Here is an 18,974-nt window from a genome sequence, read left to right as displayed (position 1 = left end):
ATTCCCTGGGCTTTGTTTCCATGTGGAATTAGGAATCCCGCATGGTTTGTTTATCTCATGCCCATATTTTCTATTCAGCGCTGGGTTTGGGGGCTTTCACTGTTGTTATTGGTTGGTTGGTTGTTATTGTAATATGATTTACATCCTGCTTGCTTCTTCTTCTTTTTTTTTAATGAGCAAAGCTTACAGAAGTATCAACATAATACAAAGCAAGATAAAATATTGCCTGAAGCGACAATAAATTACAGTAAAAACAGCACAGCAATTTAAACCAGCAGAAGACATGATAACAACCCTAATCCCACAAAAGCCCACTCAACTTCACTGCATGCAAGGGGGACCAGGTGTACTTTCCTTGGGAGCTGTTCCAAATCGTGGGTGCTTCAGCCAAGAGCTTTAGTTGTTGTTATTATTATTATTTATTTATTTATTTATATAGCACCATCAGTGTACATTTTAGTGCACCTATCAGGCTGGTTCACACAACGCAAGGGGGTTTGCCACAGTGGCTTCTGAACCAATCTGCACGCTCCAGTCACAGGCCAGCCAGATCTGCCGGTACACCTTGTTGCAACACCTGAAGTCGGCAGAGTGGTTGCGGTTGGGTTGGTTAACAAACAATCCAGCAGCCTCACAACAGGTCATATCAGAACACCTCTGTGTGTGTGTGTGTGTGTGTGTCACATGAGCAGCATACACAGAGTGGTTTACAAGCCACCGGGGCTTATTAACCACCCATGTGCACACACACACACACACACACACACACACACACACACACACGAGCATGAATGGCAAATTATCTGAAAGCAGCCACAAATGACACTCCAGTTCTGGCATTAATTTTAGAAAACCAAGGGCCTTGCTAGACCTGCCTTAAAATCCGGGCGTGTGGAGGGGCCAGCCCACGCTAGAAGTCGACATGACGGGGTAAAGGAAAGCCCCGTCGCGACAGCCATTTTGTTCAATATCTTAATGGAGCCATGTGCGCAGGAGTGCACCAACGATAAAGGTAGTTTTTTTTTAAAAAAAAGGTTTCCCCACTCCCCCCTTGCCTCCGATTTCCCCCTCCTGGCCGCGATCCCCCCTGAGGAACGTCGCGCCCCATGCGTGGCTCCCGGCTCCACGCAAGGAATTGGGCCACACATTCTGCGGTCTCATGCTCAGCCCGAGATCATGGAAAAAGCGGGGCCAAAGGGGAGGGCGAGATTCTGGGGCAAGGGAGGGAGCTGGACAACCATCTGATTTTATTAGAATGTAAGCCTATGCGGCAGGGTTTTGCTATTTTATTTTGCTATTTTATTGTTTTACTCTGTACAGCACCATGTACATTGATGGTGGTATATAAAATAATAATAATAATAATAATAATAATAATAATCATCATCATCATCATCATCATCTGTCAGGGATGCTTTAGGGTGGATTCCTGCATTGAGCAGGGGGTTGGGCTCAATGGCCTTGTAGGTCCCTTCCAATGCTGCTATTCTATGATTCTATGATCCCGGGATCCCCTGTGCGTCATGTGGATGCACAGGGATAGATCCAGGGGTTCACCCCGGGATCTCGCCCGGTCTAGCTAAGGCTTCGTAGATTCATTTCATCTGTTTCCTCTTGGTTCAAAGGCATGGGGAGTCATGACCAGCTCACTACTGACCGGGTGTTGCTTCTGTGAAACTGTGGCCATTCCACAGCATGTTTCTTTGCTGTCTGTGCGGTTGCCTGGGTGGGTGGGTCCCAAGATTCCTGGCCCCCCGCCCTGCCTCCTTGTCCTCCCTGCTGTGCAGAGATTCCTAGCTTTTTTCTGCTGCTTGCAAGGTGCATGTTTTCACCAGCACCTGATTGCACCTTTCCCCAATCTGTCTAGAGGCACTCCCATGGCACGTCTAAGCTATTATTTAGGAATAATCATGACTGTACTTGGCAATCTTCCATTGAATCATAAACCACCAAACAAAAGCAGCAGCAGGAGGAACAGCAACAACAACAGCGATCAATAAGTTAGCTACATTTTAATGCGGAGTTGCCTCCAAAATTGGTCCAGGAAATACCTTGGCCTCTCGCAGAGGAGAGAATGCCAGGTTGTAAAACACACGAAGTGATTAAATGGTGTGTGTTCTGTATGTGTGTGTGTGTGTGTGTGTGTGTGTGTGACCGACCAAGGCCTTGTAAACTTTGGTGGGAAAAGGATGCTTTGCGGGGCAAAAATACATTCAGTGACAGGAAACTGAGCCCGCCTCTGCAATTCTCCATTTCCAATAGAATAAGTGGGTGGATCTGACTGAATACCAGACTGGAGGGTGGAAAGAATGCATGCATGCACGCATGCACGCACGCACGCACGCACGCACACACGCACGCACACATGCACACACACACATTATGGCACGAGGTTGTGTGTTCCCACCCCGAGGGTGCAATGTTTTACGTTGGTGCTAAAATCCTCATTATCTCCACATATCACATGCTGAGGATGTTCGAGGGACGGATGTGGGACTCAGCAAAACTTGAGCTTGCCAAAGTTCTCCTTGTCCCATTCCACCTTCAAGCTCATTTCAACTCATCTATGCATATCAGAATGTGAGCTTTATTTTTGTCCTTTTCACATTAAAAAAGGGCATATTTTCTTGCACATTTCCCCACATGTACACATTCATTGTGCACAAATTTTAATATGTACACATTTTTCCCCCTCACTGATTGATTAAAGCATGTTTGCACATGTTTTTCCCAGACACCTTTTTCAAATGCTTTGTTTGCTGTTGATCTGCGAGCTCAAAAATACACAGACTTCAGCCACAGATTGCATTTGAGCTCACATTCAGTTCCGGGAGATGCGAACCGAGCAGATTCCGGTCAAAAATGAAGTAAAACAAATTTCTCATGCATCCTTTATTCCAGGCTAGTGATACTGCTGAATGTAAACACGGCAGATCTAAGCCCATCAGAATGCTGGTAAAGTCAGGGTTCCCAGTCACATGGGAGATCCCCCATGGCTAGAGGAGGCCCTCCCCTTCAAACAGCCAACCTCTCCACAAATAGAACATGTCAGTTCCCCCACCCCAACCTGCACACTTTTGTTGTGGAAGTGTGGAAGTGGAGGAAGAAACTGATAAGTTCAGTGGAAGTAGGGAATATGGTTCCCTCAGAGTAGGGCCAGGATCTCTTCTCGATCCTCCCAGAGTGCAGGACACGGAATAACAGGCTCAAGTTAAAGGAAGCCAGATTCCAGCTGGACATCAGGAAAACTTCCTGACTGTTAGCCGAAGCTCTCTGGGCGGTTCAAAAAAATTAAAACCATAATAAAACAACCAACATGTTAAAAGCACAATTACAAAATACAGTATAAAAAGCACAACCAGGATAAAACCACGCAGCAAAATTGATACAAGATTATAATACAGAGTTAGAACAGTAAAATTTAAATTTAAGTTAAAATTAAGTGTTAAAATAAAAAGGTCTTTAGCTGGCAACGAAAAGAGTGCAGTGTAGGCGCCAGGCGGACCTCTCTGGGGAGCTCATTCCACAGCCAGGTTGCCACAGCGGAGAAGGCCCTGCTCCTAGTAGCCACCTGCCTCACTTCCTTTGGCAGGGGCTCACGGAGAAGGGCCCCTGTAGATGATCTTAAGGTCCGGGCAGGTACATATGGGAGGAGGCGTTCCTTCAAATAACCTGGCCCCAAGCCGTTTAGGGCTTTGAATGTCAATATTAGCACTTCGAATCGGGCCCGGACCTGGACTGGCAGCCAATGAAGTTGTAAAAGGACTGGCGTAATGTGATCTCGCCGGCCAGTCCCTGTTAGTAAACGGGCTGCCCTGTTTTGTACCAGCTGAAGCTTCCGGACCGTTTTCAAAGGCAGCCCCACGTATAACGCATTGCAGTAATCCAAGCGAGAGGTTATCAGAGCATGGATAACTGTAGCTAGGCTATCGCCAGCCACCCGGCTACCCCTGTCCACCTCTTTGGACCGTGCAGTCCACATGCACCCAGTTAGCACCCAGTGGCCACCTGACCCTCACCGAGCCATTTTGCTAATAATAATAATAATAATAATAATAATAATAATAATAATAATAATATTCGGATTTTTCATAAACATTATGTTACATAATTGGTGGCCATAAAGGGGGCTTTAATACAAGATTACAGTCATAAATGGTCTATTTATGCCTGTAATGTTGTGTAAATGGGCCCTTTACGGCCACCAATTATATAACATAGCAATTACTGAAAAACCCTAGATGCTGTCTATATTTTTTGGCAAAATGGCAGCTCGCTGAGGGGTCAGGCAACCGCCAGGTGCTTGTGGAACACCTTGACAAGCAGGGTTGAGGAAGGGCAAACCACAGTAACAAAGCATTTAAAAGGGACCTTCTCCCTTCAATGTCTCTCCAAAAGTATGGACAATACTTTTTCCGATGAAGATTAATCGGAAAATAGGTGCACTTGGAACGTTCGGAACAGGACGACGACGTAGTGGAATGATGCAGGATTGCTCCCTGCTGCTTGAGCACAGCAGATTTAAAAGCTGACAGCAAAATGCTCATGTTTGTGGCTCATGCTTGCTGGCATTTCCTGCTGAAACCCAAGCATAGGGCTACTGATACATTAATGACCTGTTCCTTCCAAATTAGCCACAGAGGGTTTAGTCCTGCCAGTTTCCAAACACAGCCAAGGCCCCGGGGGAGCCAGGAGCGTTGTGCGAGTGGCAGGATCAAGGCCTGAGCATGTAGGCATTTGTCCGCCAGGAGGGAGCGGGGCGCCTCCAGTTCGGCAGTTCTATTAGGCACGTGGCTGACTGCCAAGGGCCGGCTCTCCTCCTCGCAACTAGGATGATCAGGGGTCTGGAAACAAAGCCCTATGAAGAGAGACTGAAAGAACTGGGCCTGTTTAGCCCGGAGAAGAGAAGATAGAGGGGAGCCATGAGAGCACTCTTCAAAGACTTAAAAGGTTGTCCCACAGAGGAGGGCCAGGATCTCTTCTTGATCCTCCCAGAGTGCAGGACATGGAATAACGGGCTCAAGTTAAAGGAAGCCAAATTCCAGCTGGACACCAGGAAAAACTTCCTGACTGTTAGAGCAGTACGACAATGGAATCAGTGACCTCGGGAGGTTGTGGGCTCTCCCACACTAGAGGCCTTCAAGAGGCAGCTGGACAACCGTCAGGGATACTTTAGAGTAGATTCCTGCATTGAGCAGGGGGTTGGACTCGATGGCCTTGTAGGCCCCTTCCAACTCTGCTATTCTATGATTCTAAGAAGCAAGCGTATGGACTAAAGAATGCAGATTACGGTTGGATCTGCATTAGGTTCCCGGAGGTGTGAATTGGATAAATTCTAGTCAAGATTGTCATGTGATGCCTTTCTCACCCATCCCTCTGCTTATATCCACCACGTCTGCCGCCCACCCCAGTCTAATAAGTCCCAAGCCCGTCCGCGAGCAGGAGAAAACGCTCTGCTGGGATCTGTCTTCCACCACTGCCCACTCTGAAGAAGAGTCCGCACCAACGTTGGCAACGAAACGACTTCTCCTTCCTCCTTTCTGCCGATGGAGCAGCTGCAGCCGTAACAACTCTATGCACCTTTTATGTGGCAAAAGTCGACGCTGGCAGCAGATGGGAGATGAAGACGTTCTACTCCTGGCAGATAACGTTGCCTTAGAGGCGGTTCCAGCTATTCGCTCATGCCAGCCTGCGTAACTGGCCTGCTTAGTGCTTTCAAGCGTTGTCAGAAGGGGAAGGGGATGGCCTGGGCACCTCTCCAGCAAGAAGGAAAGGCCGGGCTCTGCCTTCGCAGGTATCTGCTGCCTTTGCACAATTTATTCTGCTTCTTTTTGGCACCGGGAGAAAGAAGGTACTACGCAGAACCCTGGAGGCCGTCCTCCCCACCACACATGAGGCCTGATGAACCAACACATTGCTCAGCCCCACGCCCATGACTATGATTTATTTATTTATTGTGTTTTTATTTATTGCGTTTTTATACCGCCCCATAGCCGATGCTCAGTTAGGGTATCGGAGTGGTCTCGGGTTTCCAAATGGTCAAGAAGCGATCCTAATCGGCAGTGGTTTCCATTTGCAGCATTGGGCTTGTGGGGATGGAATCACCACCCTGCATGACGGGAGCCCAGGAAGGAGACGCCTCCATGGCCTCAGGCAAGAGCAGCCGAAAGTCATGGGCGATTCCCAGGACAGTTTCTGAGGGGTCAGGGGTGGGTGTGGGTGTGGGTTGAACTTTTCCTGGTACATATATGCTTCACTGTGCGCTTGTTCCAAAAGGAAACATGGGATGTCCTAGGGCATGTCTAGACATTATTATTATTATTATTATTATTATTATTATTATTATTATTATTATTATTTATATAGCACCATCCGTGTACATGGTGCTGTACAGAGTAAAACAATAAAATAGCAAAACCCTGCTGCATAGGCTTACATTCTAATAGAATCATAATAAAACAATAAGAAGGGGAAGAGAATGCATCAAACAGGCACAGGGTAGAGTAAAACTAACAGTATAAAAGTCAGATCAAAATCAAGTTTTAAAAGCTTTAGAAAAAAGAAAAGTTTTTAGCTGAGCTTTAAAAACTGCGATTGAACTTGCAGTTCGCAAATGTTCTGGAAGAGCGTTCCAGGCGTAAGGGGCAGCGGAAGAAGATGGACGAAGCCGAGCAAGGGAAGTAGACCTCCTGGCATTCCAAGAGGGAGGGCGGAGGATCTCACAATATGCTGATCACGAGATCCTTCCCCTGCATTCACACACGGCACACAACATCCAAAGAGGAAGCAAGACATTGCACCTGCCATTTTTTTTTAAAAAAAGACAGGACCTGGCCCCAATCCTACTCCCCTCCCCACCCCTGATGGGCACGGAGCACCTGAAGAGCTCTGTGCCCGGTTCCGAGCTCCTCACATTTACTCGTGAGCAGCTGGGACGAAACCGGGACAGCCGCCCACACCTCTTGTGGTCTCAGGACGATCCTGAGACCACAGGAAAAACTGAGAAAAAGGGTATGGTAATATCCCAGGGAAATGGAGGGATCATCCCTCCCTGTTCCCGGGATCTCCTGTGCGTCATGTGGATGCACAGGGACGCTCGCAAGACGATCCCAGGGATATCGCCTGCTGTAGACATGCCCCTAGTCACAAGTCCAAAGAACAGATGGATCACTGCATCAAACTGCCAATTTGGTCCCGAATGTATGGAGAAGGAAGGAAGGAAGGGCCCAAGAAGTCAAAACGTGTTCCTTGTTTTCTTTTGTCTCTTTAAAATGTTTTCATATGGAAATTCACAGATTTGAGCAGTAAATGTATTGATTTTAAACGCTGGTCGCCTCCATGAGCTTATGAAGAAGTGCTGAGCAGCCGCAAGTCTTTCCTTGTGCTTGTCTTTGAGGCTTCGGGGATGCAGCTGAGTTTACCCGAGTTCCACGGCATTTTCATTTCCTTCTCTCAGCTTCTCATCGTTTGAGGAATTCATTAGGCGATGCAGGGCTTGGGGGGTTATTTTTTGAAGGAAAAAAGAATCAAGATAGAATTTTAATTATATTTTGTTCAGTCTCATGAGGCTCCGAGGCTCGAGTTGCTATGAATAAATATGCAGGAGGGCTAGTTTATTATGCCATGACTCATGAAATCTGTATCCAAGGGGAGTCAGGGTTTATATTTTTGCTATCTCTTAGAGAATCTTGGATGGGGAAGAGAGAAAACACCCACCTATCCTGAGAACAGATCAAGATGCACAGCCAGGTCCCCTTGGGTTCAGAGCTTGAGCTTCACATTAGGTATCTGTGAGACCCAAAGGAGAAATTGTGCATTGGGATTATTTTCTTGGGGCAACATCTTGCATTTCCACAGAAAATGACATGGCGGTTTTGGCTGGTCCTTCTTGGATGGCTGTAATTCCTGTATCTACAACGGCTCACTTCGGTTTACAAGATGATTTTGCTCTTGCATAGAATCGTAGAATAGTAGAGTTGGAAGGGCCTCTAAGGCCATCTAGTCCAACCCCCTGCTCAATGCAGGAATCCACCCTAAAGCATCCCTGACAGATGGTTGTCCAGCTGCCTCTTGAAGGCCTCTAGTGTGGGAGAGCCCACAACCTCCCTAGTTAACTGATTCCATTGTCGTACTGCTCTAACAGTCAGGAAGTTTTTCCTGATGTCCAGCTGAAACTTGAGCCCGTTATTCCGTGTCCTGCACTCTGGGAGGATTGAGAAGAGATCCTGGACCTCCTCTGTGTGACAACCTTTGAAGTCTTTGAAGAGTGCTATCATGTCTCCCCTCAATCTTCTCTTCTCCAGGCTAAACAGGACCAGTTCTTTCAGTCTCTCTTCATAGGGCTTTGTTTCCAGACCCCTGATCATCCTGGTTGCCCTCCTGGTTGCTCCAGCTTGTCTGCGTCCTTCTTGAATTGTGGAGCCCAGAACTGGACGCAACTCTAGATGAGGCCTAACCAGGGCCGAATAGAGAGAAACCAGTACCTCACATGATTTGGAAGCTATACTTCTATTAATGCAGCCCAAAATAGCAGTTGCCTTTCTTGCAGCCATATCGCACTGTTGGCTCATATTCAGCTTGCGATCTACAACAATTCCAAGATCCTTCTCGTTTGTAGTATTGCTGAGCCAAGTGTCCCCCATCTTGTAACTGTGCCTTTGGTTTCTATTTCCTAAATGTAGAACTTGGCATTTATCCCTATTAAATTTCATCCTGTTGTTTTCAGCCCAGCACTCCTGCCTATCAAGATCACTTTGAAGTTTGTTTCTGTCTTCCAGGGTATTCGCTATCCCACCCAATTTGGTGTCATCTGCAAATTTGATCAGCGTTCCCTGCACCTGCGAGTGGGGTACTGCAGCACTGAGCCCTGCGGTACCCCACTTGTTGCCTCTCCCCAGTTTGAGAAGGTTCCATTGATAAGTACTCTTTGAGTCCGATTCTGTAGCCAACTGTGAATCCACCTAATAGTTGTTCCATCTAGTAGGGGTGTGCATGGACCCCCCGCTCCGCTTCACTTCCAGATCCGCGATTTTCCGATCGGGCCGCTCCGCCCCGCCCCCACTCCGCCCATTTCCGCTCCGCTCCGCTCGGAGCTCCGGATCCGGATCGGAGCTCCGTTTTCCGCCCCCATAGGGTTGCATTGAAAGCTAAAAAAGTAAACAACTTTTTTCGGTTCAAGTTAGAAACCTCACGTTTGGCACCATGACACCTCATGGATGTATACACACGCACGCCAAGTTTCAAGGCAATCCCATCATCCCCTGATTTTTGGGGAATTTATGAAAATCGGGCACCCCATTCAGACCCCTTGGGATAGCTCCGTCAATTTGCACGGTAGAAACCTCAAACTCGCCACCATGACAGCTTATCCATGTGTCCACATGAACGCCCAGACTCAAGGCAGTCCCATCATCCCCTGATTTTTGGCGTGGCTCTAACCTCTAACACACCACCCATAACCCTAAGTCACACCCCTTTCGATAGCTCCGTCAATTTGCATGTTAGAAACCTCAAACTCGGCACCATGATAGCTTATCCATGTGTCCACATGGGCGCCAAGTTTCAAGGCAATCCCATCATCCCCTGATTTTTGGGGAATTTTTGAAAATCAGGCACCCCATTCACACCCCTTTCCATAGCTCCGTCAATTTGCACGTTAGAAACCTCAAACTCGCCACCATGAAAGCTTATCCAGGGATACATATGCACGCCCAGACTCAAGGCAATCCCATCATCCCCTGATTTTTGGGGAATTTATGAAAATCCAACACCCATTCACACCCCTTTCCAATAGCTCCGTCAATTTGCACGTTAAAAAAACCCCTCAAACTCACCACCATGACAGCTTATCCAGGGATACATACGCCGCACACCGAGACTCAAGGCAGTCCCATCATCCCCTGTTTTTTGGCGGGGCTTAAACCTGCAGACAGCTCAATGGGGCCATTTCAAAGGAAATCCCAACATGCCATGAATTGGGGAGTAGAGATCAACCTATATGAATCTTCTTCCACACTTGAAAAATGGATTTGGTGCTTCCAAAACTCCAAGTGAGCGCAGGAAGGACTTCTCCCCTGAGTCAAAGCCAGACACACACAGCATCCCTGCAAGGCGGGCAGGGGAGGAGAGAGGGAAGGCAGGCAGGCAGGCAGCAGACATTTCTGGGGGCATAAGGAAGTGAGCCAAGGATAAGCCAGTAATGCATATAAAATGGAATAAATAAATAAATAAATAAACGAAGGAGGGGTGGAATTAAAAGCAGCAGTGTTGCTGAATAAACAGCAAGAAGAACTTTTTTAAAAAGGCTATATCTGTCTTTTACCAGCAATAGGGGGATGTGCCCAGGGGAGGGGGAAGCAGCAGCTGCCAATTTGACTGGTGGTCAACCAGTCTTTTAAGAAGCAAGGCGGTCAGTTCAACTCATGATAGGCATCGCTCCACCACTAAGAGAAGTAGACCGCTCACTTCAACTCATGATAGGCATTGCTCCACCGGGTTACTCTCTTTGGAAGGCTCTGATGGCCTTCCAAGTACAGGAGAGAGTGGGGGCACGTCCACAATGAGATGCCCTAGGGGTGCTCATCCCCTTGCACCACATCTTTTCAGTTGTTCCCCAAAGTTAGGGTGGGTAGCAGTGCTGTGTTTCTATCTCTTATTATTGGCTTAGTATATGATTTCACAGGTTGTGTTTGTGCATTTGGTGGGACTACTGTTTTAAAAAACACTGGGAAAAGTCCGTTCAGACTAAGAAAGAGAAGTTTCCCAGAATCCCAAGTTACCCGTTTTGCCTATCCCCTCCTCCAACTTTGGGATCATGTGATCATGACCGGGAGTTGACTCTGCCCCTCAGCAATCGAAAAGGTAATCTTTTTCCCGCCTTTACCCTACTTTTTAAAAAATTCTAGCGCGCGACCCGCACCACGCAGAGAGGCGAGAGTAGTCTCAAAATGACCCCCATCCACGACTATCTAAGCACAAGAATTTTCAGAATGATAGCTTAAAAATCAACCCAGTTATCCCCGATTCTTTTCCGAAATGCAATCCTATGGGCGAAAACCGCCGTTTGACCCGCGCTGTCCCTGTTTGTTGACCCGATTTTTAAAAAAATATAGCACGCGACCCGCACGACACAGAGAGGTGAGAGTAGTCTCAAAATGACCCCCATCCACGACTGTCTAAGCACAAGAATTTTCAGAACGATAGCTTCAAAAACAACCCAGTTATCTATGGGAGAAATGTTTCAAGATGGCGATCGGAGCGCTCCGCGGAAAGTGAAGCACTCCGAAAATGGTCGCTTCTCTTCGCCTTGCTTCTAGGGGTCCGCGGTCCGCTTCTACTCCGCCTCTGGGCAAGGCGGAGCAAGCCAATTCGCTCCTGCTTCTGTGCTTCTAATAGGAGCAGAGCACATGCCTACCATCTAGCTCACTTTTAGCTAGTTTGTTAATCAGAATATCGTGGGGCACTTTGTCAAACTGGCACTTCGGTTGCGACAGTCCAGTAAATCACCTATGGGGCATTTGAACGACCTCTGGTATACATGTAGCAATGCAAGTTCCAGTTCTTATGTAACCAAGGGGGCACCCCACCCCCCATGGCCCCCACCCCCCATCATTCCCACCCCCACCCACCCAAGAGGGAATTTTCAGCAGTTGTGGCTGAACTCTGAGGTATGCAGAACTACAAACAATTCTTAGCGAAAGAAGGGGGCGAGAGAGAGAGAGAGAGAGAGAGAGAAAGAGAACCCCCCCCCGCTACAAACCAGTCCAATGAGGACTGACCATGCTCAGTGGGCACAGAATGCTGAATGGCTGTTGGGGGAGGTGTGCAAAACTTGGGTGTGTGGGGAGCATGGAATGGAGTATGTGGGAAGAGGCTGGAATCCTGAATGTGAGCACAGGAGCACGTCGCACTGCAACACTATTGCTGCAGTTCCCACTGGTTAGTTCTAAACTAGAATTCTATGAACGATCTTGCTGTCCTAGCCATCAACCCACCCACCCCATTTTGACCTCCCAACAAGGTATTTGCTCTTGGTCAGGGATGCAGGACTGAAGGCCCACATCCGGCCCACCAGAGCTCCCAATGCAGCTCTCTGGGGTTGCCCAAGCGTCCACACACCCTGCCCTCCTATTTCCCCCCCCCCAAACATTTTCCCCAATAGTTTGGGGATTTCTCCATTTTGTTCATCCCCCCTCCAATTCCCAAAAGTTGAAATGCCTCCCCATGAGGCTGAGCTGCTGGCAACCAGAGCTGGAAACTAAAGCAGGCTGCTGTTGTCAGATTCACGCCCTCTTGCCTCCTTCCTCGGGCGCCACCCTCCATCGGAATGCTGCCCCCAAAAGCCTCACCGAAATAGAATCCAATGGGGCAGCCGTGACCCTCTGGATGAAAGAGTTTCAATCAACCCCCCCTCCCCTTGCTCTAAGCCCTCATCCTGACAGAAACCGTAATCTACTGGATAAGTAAGTGGAAGTGGAGGTTGTGGGCCTTGTAAAACGACTGTGCCGGGGCTTCCCTGACACTGCGAAATCCTCCCAGGGTGTGATTAATCTCCAGTTATTATTAAAATTCCACACCACCAAGGAACTTGAGTTCCGGTGTTATAGGCATATTGGATTACATCTGGCGGGGTGAGTGGGGAGAGAAGCGGTTTCAGATGAGCTACTCAGTTTGGGTAGATTAATCCACTGTGTGGATGCTAAGCAACCAACAGGAATCCATCCACAAATGAGCCAGCCATAGCTTGGGGGTTTATCTCAGGCGCTTGCTTACTGAAGCAATTATAGAGGATCTTAGGGCATTTAATCAAAGGGCTTCTCTTCCAGAACAACGTCTCCAGGGCAGGGCATATCCACGGAGCTCGTGGTTATCCAAAGTGCAGTAGGCATGCAAAGTAAGCGAGGAAGAGTGACGGGCCAGCAAGGGCCACTGGCTAATCATGGTGACAATAGGCTCCCAAAAGGAACAAGGGATGGATGCCCCTGAATACCCCTTGCTGGGAACACAAACGGGAGGCTGATTTTCTGCACATGCCCTAGTTGCAGGCCTCCCATGGGCACCTGGGGGGCCACTGCAGGGGACATGGTGGCAGACTAGCTAGGCTAGGGTGACCATATTTTGGAAACCAAAAAGGAGGACAACATGGTCGCCATGTTAAAATTATTTTTTTTAAACAATTTTAAAACCTCAAACTTTTTTTAAAAAATCCTAAAACTCAATGGATGGACAGATCTGTTTCAAACTTGGCATAGCTAAAGTCCTTGTTAAGAGCAATCATGGTGCCAAGTTTCATCTCTTTATCTTTAAAAATAACATTTTTAAAAAAATTAAATCCTCAAATTTTAAAAAATTCCTAAAAATCAATGGATGAACAGATGTGTTTCAAATTTGGTATGGCTAAAGCTCTACCTAAAAGCTATCATGGTGCCAACTTTCATCTCTTTATCTTTAAAAATGATGATTTAAAAATAATAATTTTATAACCTCAATTTTTAAAAAATTTCTAAAAAAATCAACAGATAAACGGATCTGTTTCAGATTTGGTATGACTAAAGCCCTTCCTAAGAGCTACCATCGTGCCAAGTTTCATGTCTTTATCTTAAAACATGACGGAGTTATAAACATTTTTGTTAATTCCCATTAGAGCTGCTCTTCGGGGGGGGGGCAAATCCGATTTCCCCTCCCCCTCCTGGATTTGTCATAAAAAAACCCGAACAAATCCGGGCAAATCCGGTCATATGGTCACCCTAAGCTAGGCCTTTGGCCTGATCCAGCCACAGGGCTCTTCTGATTATTTATTTATTTATTGCATTTCTATACCGCCCCATAACTGAAGCTCCCAGGGCAGTTCGCAAAGATTAAAAACATTAAAATACAGTCTACGACGTTTAAAAAACATAAAACAGATAGCCAACATACACGGATGACAGCATATCTTTAAAAACAGCTTTGAACAGTCAGCCATAACCACAGGACCAATCTAAGGCTGCTTAAAAAGTCAACGTATGCGCCCAAATGCCTGAGAAAAGGCGGCCTCTTAACCTGGTGCTGAAAAGATAACTATTTTGGTCCCAGGCAGGCCCTTGTTGGGCCAACCATTCCACAGTTGGGGGGTGGGGAGACACACAGGGACGCCCCTGGGCAAACCCCGGGGAAACGCAACAGTGTAGGAGGGGCCAGAGACTAAAACACCACCAGGGATCTATGCCTAACTTTGAGATGATATTCTTTCTCTGTAAATAGGTAGGAGCCCACAGCAGCACCTGATGCATCTTAAGTAAAAAAAAACAAGAAGACGGAAAAGAAATAATAATAATAATAATAATAATAATAATAATAATAATAATAATAATAATATACTGCACGTGTGTTCTTATGAATCCACATTTTCCAAACATTAACAGCAGTAACAGTGCCATCCTGTTACTCTCATATCACGATTCTTCCACTGAGGGTCTCAGCCGTTGGAGTCATGCAACTGGCCAGAATTAGAGCAGTCTCCATCCAAACAGTCACATCTTCAGAGCACTTCTACCACAGGGATGTGTGAATCAGCAAAACACGAGCGCATCAGAGTTCCCCGAACTCTGCTTTTTTAAAGAAAAAAATTGCATGAAAATTCATGCATATTTTTCTGCACATTTTCATAGAAGCCCAGAGTTGGAAGGGGTCACTGAGGCCATCAGGTCCAACCCCCTGCTCAGTGTGTCGGGTAGAGGTCTCAGCGGCCTTGCTGAGACCTCTACCTGACTCAGGGCACCCCTGACTGAAGGCTGTCCAGTTTTTGCTTGACTACCCCCCAGTGACAGAGACCCCACCGCCTCCTATTGTCAAACCAGGTATCCCCCAGTTTATACTTGTGCCTTTGATTTTGTTTTTACCAAAGGAAGAATTTTGCACTTGTCTTGGTTAAATTTCAACTTGCTCAGTTTTCTAACCTATCAAGGCAATTCTGAATTTTGTTTCTGTCTTCCAAAGTATTAGATATCCCACCCAATTTTGTATCATCTGCAAATTTGATAAGCATCCCCCCACCTCTTCCTGCAAGTAATTAATAAAATCATAAATGTTTATCAAATCTTCAAATGACTCAAAATTGGTGGGATACCTAATACCAAATGCATGCATCAATTACGCACATTTTAGAGATCGACACATTGTCCTCCCGTTGATTAAAGTGTGTTTGCGCATATCTTTCAAAAGCACACATTTATATCATCATTTTTCAAATGCAGTTTTTTCCCTTTCAAGAATTATTATTATTATTATTATTATTATTATTATTATTATTATTATTATTATATTTATTTATATCCCGCCTTTTATCCAATGCTGGGCCTCAAGGCGCCATTACAACATTTAAAACATACACATTAAGAACCTATAAATGAAGAACCACATTTGCAAGCTCATAAAAGTACAGGCTCCAACCACAGAGAATGCTTACGCCTGCATTTGGTTCTGGGAGGTGTAAATGAGTAAATTCTGATCAAAATGGAATGGAAACCAATTCCTCCTGCTTCCCTTTCCTGCTGGCCCACCCTCAGGCCCACTCTCCCCGGCAGGCAAAGAACATCCCATCCACGTGTCACCCAGTGGGTCAATCGAATGGCCAACAGCTGAACCCCAAATAGCCCTTACCTCGGACAATGATGTTGGTGGACTTCTTTGCGGGATTCCCCACGTTGTTGTTGGCAATGCAGCTGTAGGTGCCGGCATCGTCCGAGGTGATGGCCGGGATGGTCAGCGTCCCGCCCTTCAGGGCCGTTTTCTCAGGCAGGGCTCCGACAGACCTCACCCAGGTGAGAGTCGGCAGTGGTTCACCCCCTGTGGTGACACACACCAAGGTCATGGCCTCCCCGGGGTTCACCACAATGGGATCGTCCACCAGGAGCTTGATCGACGGAGATGCTGTAAAGAGAAGTCAGTCGAGGGTTACTTCATCTTTGTAAGCGGATGTGATTCGTCAGGGACATCTGGAGTTCCCCTGAGCTGAAATATGTCTATCTTCCCTTACAATGCCTGGGATGTTTTGTCCAAAGGTGAACTGGCACGTCTGCTTTCACACAGCAACAGAAAAGCCTTCTTTCCTTCCTTCCTTCCTTCCTTCCTTCCTTCCTTCCTTCCTTCCTTCGTTGCTTCCTTCCTTTTGCCTCCTTTGAAATACTGAAGGCATTTTGGCCTAGCAGGAACCTTTTAATTTGCCAGGTTTCACTTTAAACTCAAATAGTCTAAGGTGGCACGTTGCTATAGCGTGGCCTTGTCACTCAGTGTTGTGCTGGAACTGCCGTTTAAGTCCTTTGCAAACTCTCTCTCTCTCACACACACACACACACACACACACACTGAGATAGCACTGGCACCAAATTTCGCCTAAAGCAAATTGGAGATCATTTTTTGAGGTGGTTCTTCAGGCAAAATGTCTTGGGAACTTTCTCCAACCTGGTGTCCGTCCTCAAGATGCATGGCTGAAGATGCTGAGAGTTGTAGTTCAGCACACCTGGAAGACACTGTGGCCGGATCTACACTACGGCTTTAAAGCACTTTATAACAGTTTTGACAACTGTATATGGAGTGTGTCCTGGGCCCCAACAGTTGTCAAAACTGTGATAAAGCACTTTAAAGCAGTAGTGTAGACCCTGCCCAGGTTAGAGAAGGCTGGCCTGGGAATTTCAACAGAGATTAGAAAATATTCAATAAGTTGTAGGCCACATCTACACCAAGCAGGATATAGCACTATGAAAGCGACATGAAAGCGGTATATGGTACGTGTCAATGGCCCCCAACAGTTGTCAGTGCACTTCAATACTGCTATAAAGATGGCGCCAACGCTGCTATCTTTCCGGCGCCAGGTTTAGACTTTCCTCTTTGCCCAGGCATATGGCGGCACGTCCTAATTACCCACACGTTGAGTTTTTAATCAGTTTTTAATGCTTTATGTGTGTATGTACTGTGTTTTAGAGTTTTAAATTTTGTATACTTGTTTTTAACTCAATTTTAGAATTTCTGTAAACCGCCCAGAGAGCCCTGGCTATGGGAGCGGTATATAAGTGTAATAAATAAATAAATAAAGCGGCAGTGTGGCTCCTGCCTCTTATATACTGCTTTCATAGTGGCATATCCTGTTTGGTGTAGATCTGGCCTCAGTCTAAAGGCAGTTGTAGATGGTGAATATGGGGAATTTTGAGGAAAGAAGAAGATTTTTATAGTCCTGGAATTTGTCATGGTGGGACTGGGCACATCCCTAACTTGGAGGGCCTTCAGGCAATGGGGCAAAAAGGAGACAAGGCTCAATCACGAGACTATAAAGGCCCCCGCTCAAGCAGCACTGTGATTTGATTGCACAAGCTGTTGTGCAATGGAATAATTAATGCTCCTTTATTCACAACTCAGGGCCTTGCTAGGCCTACCTTTGAATCCGGCCTTCAGGCGCGACGAGCCCGTGCTACAATTAGCATGGGCCATCGCGCCTATCCAGACATCAGACGCGACGAGGAAAGGAAAGCCCCGTCGCGTCCTCCATTTTTTAAAAAACAGTTAAAGGGGCCATGTGCGCAGGAGCGCACCAACGAAAAGGTAAGTGGTTTTTTAAAAAAATAAAGGGTTCCCCACTCCCCCCGATTTCCCCCCACATTGCCTGATGCCCCCCGCTCGCCCCCCCCGCTCGTCCACTCGCTCGACCCCCCCCACACGACACCCCCACTTGGCCGCTCGCTCGATCCCCCCGCCCGCCATGCCCGATGCCTCCTCCACCACCACCCCAGCCGCGATCTCCCCACCCTGGCTCCGCTCTTCCCCCCCATCTCTCCTGCCAGATCCGCTCTTTCCCCCGTGGCCCCCATCATTCCCCCCCCCCGCGATTCCCTCGCCCCCAGCTTGATGGGCACAACACTCCTATGGAGCGCTGTGCCCAGTGCACGGCATCTCCCGGCTACTCGCGAGTAAGCGAGCAGCCGGGAAAAGCCGCAGAACCAGCTAAACTTTCCGCAACCCTGGGCTCAGCCCGGGGCTGCGGAAAAACCGGGCCACAAGTGGATCCGGTTATCCCGGGTCAAGGGAGGGTTTAGCCCGGCCTGACCCCGGGATCCCCTGTGCGTCATCCGCACGCACAGCAGGGAGCCCGGGCCTCGCACCGGGCTAAACCCTCGTCTAGGAAGGCCCTCAGATTCAGATTCATGGTTAGCACTGCCTGTATTTTGGAACAGAATGACACACTTGTAGATGCATGAGAAATGCTACTCTGAATAATGACAGACAAACCTATTTCTGGCCTGTGTTACTTTCTCACGTTTTATCTGAAACCCCATTCAATTTCATTTCTGCATTAAACTGAATTTAAGAACAACTAATAATCTCAGTCCATATATCTATAGACATACTTAAATGTATATTTTCTTTCAAAATAATAATAATAATAATAATAATAATAATAATAATAATAATAAATTTATATCTTACCCGCCTCTCCATTTTGATCGAGGCGGGGAACAACAATAAACGGTAAAATACATAAAACTGAATTAAAACATGATATACATTGTTTAAAACATCCTAAAAACATGATATACATTGTTTAAAACATCCTAAAAACATCCTAAAAACATCTTAAAATTCCACTGGATAGGCCTGCCGGAAGATATCAGTCTCTATAGATTTCTTAAACGCTAGTAGACTGTGAAATGCAGGTTTAAATGCAGGTTTTTATACATTTAAACTTCCTAGAAGGGTATCACACCATTCCAAGAAGTGCAGCAGAGCCAGGCTTCTTTCAAAATGAAAACGCTACGATGACGATGACTACTACTGTACCACTACTGCTACGCATACTGAAAATGCCTGTCTTACACACACACACACACACACACACACACAGAGGTTCTGGGCAACATGTGATCCCTGTTTGCACCCAAAGCTCTCTGATGTAGCCAGATCCGCCTGTTAGCCCCGCACCCTGAGTCACCCAATTATTGCACCTA

At 46.9% G+C, this 18,974-nt stretch overlaps 1 protein-coding gene across 1 annotated transcript in view; it reads right to left on the bottom strand.

Moving 5' to 3' along the window:
- MDGA2 (MAM domain containing glycosylphosphatidylinositol anchor 2) overlaps positions 1-18,974 on the bottom strand; it is a 511,487-nt gene that overhangs the window by 195,482 nt on the left and 297,031 nt on the right. The window contains exon 6 of the mRNA XM_063118281.1: positions 15,640-15,909. Coding sequence (XP_062974351.1) covers positions 15,640-15,909 — 270 coding nt within the window. The remainder of the gene's footprint in view (positions 1-15,639; positions 15,910-18,974) is intronic.

Source organism: Elgaria multicarinata, chromosome 2 (genome assembly GCF_023053635.1).
Source record: "Elgaria multicarinata webbii isolate HBS135686 ecotype San Diego chromosome 2, rElgMul1.1.pri, whole genome shotgun sequence".
NCBI lineage: Eukaryota > Metazoa > Chordata > Lepidosauria > Squamata > Anguidae > Elgaria > Elgaria multicarinata.
The sequence above is the reverse complement of the archived record's forward strand: the minus strand, read 5'-3'. Positions and strand labels throughout refer to the sequence as shown.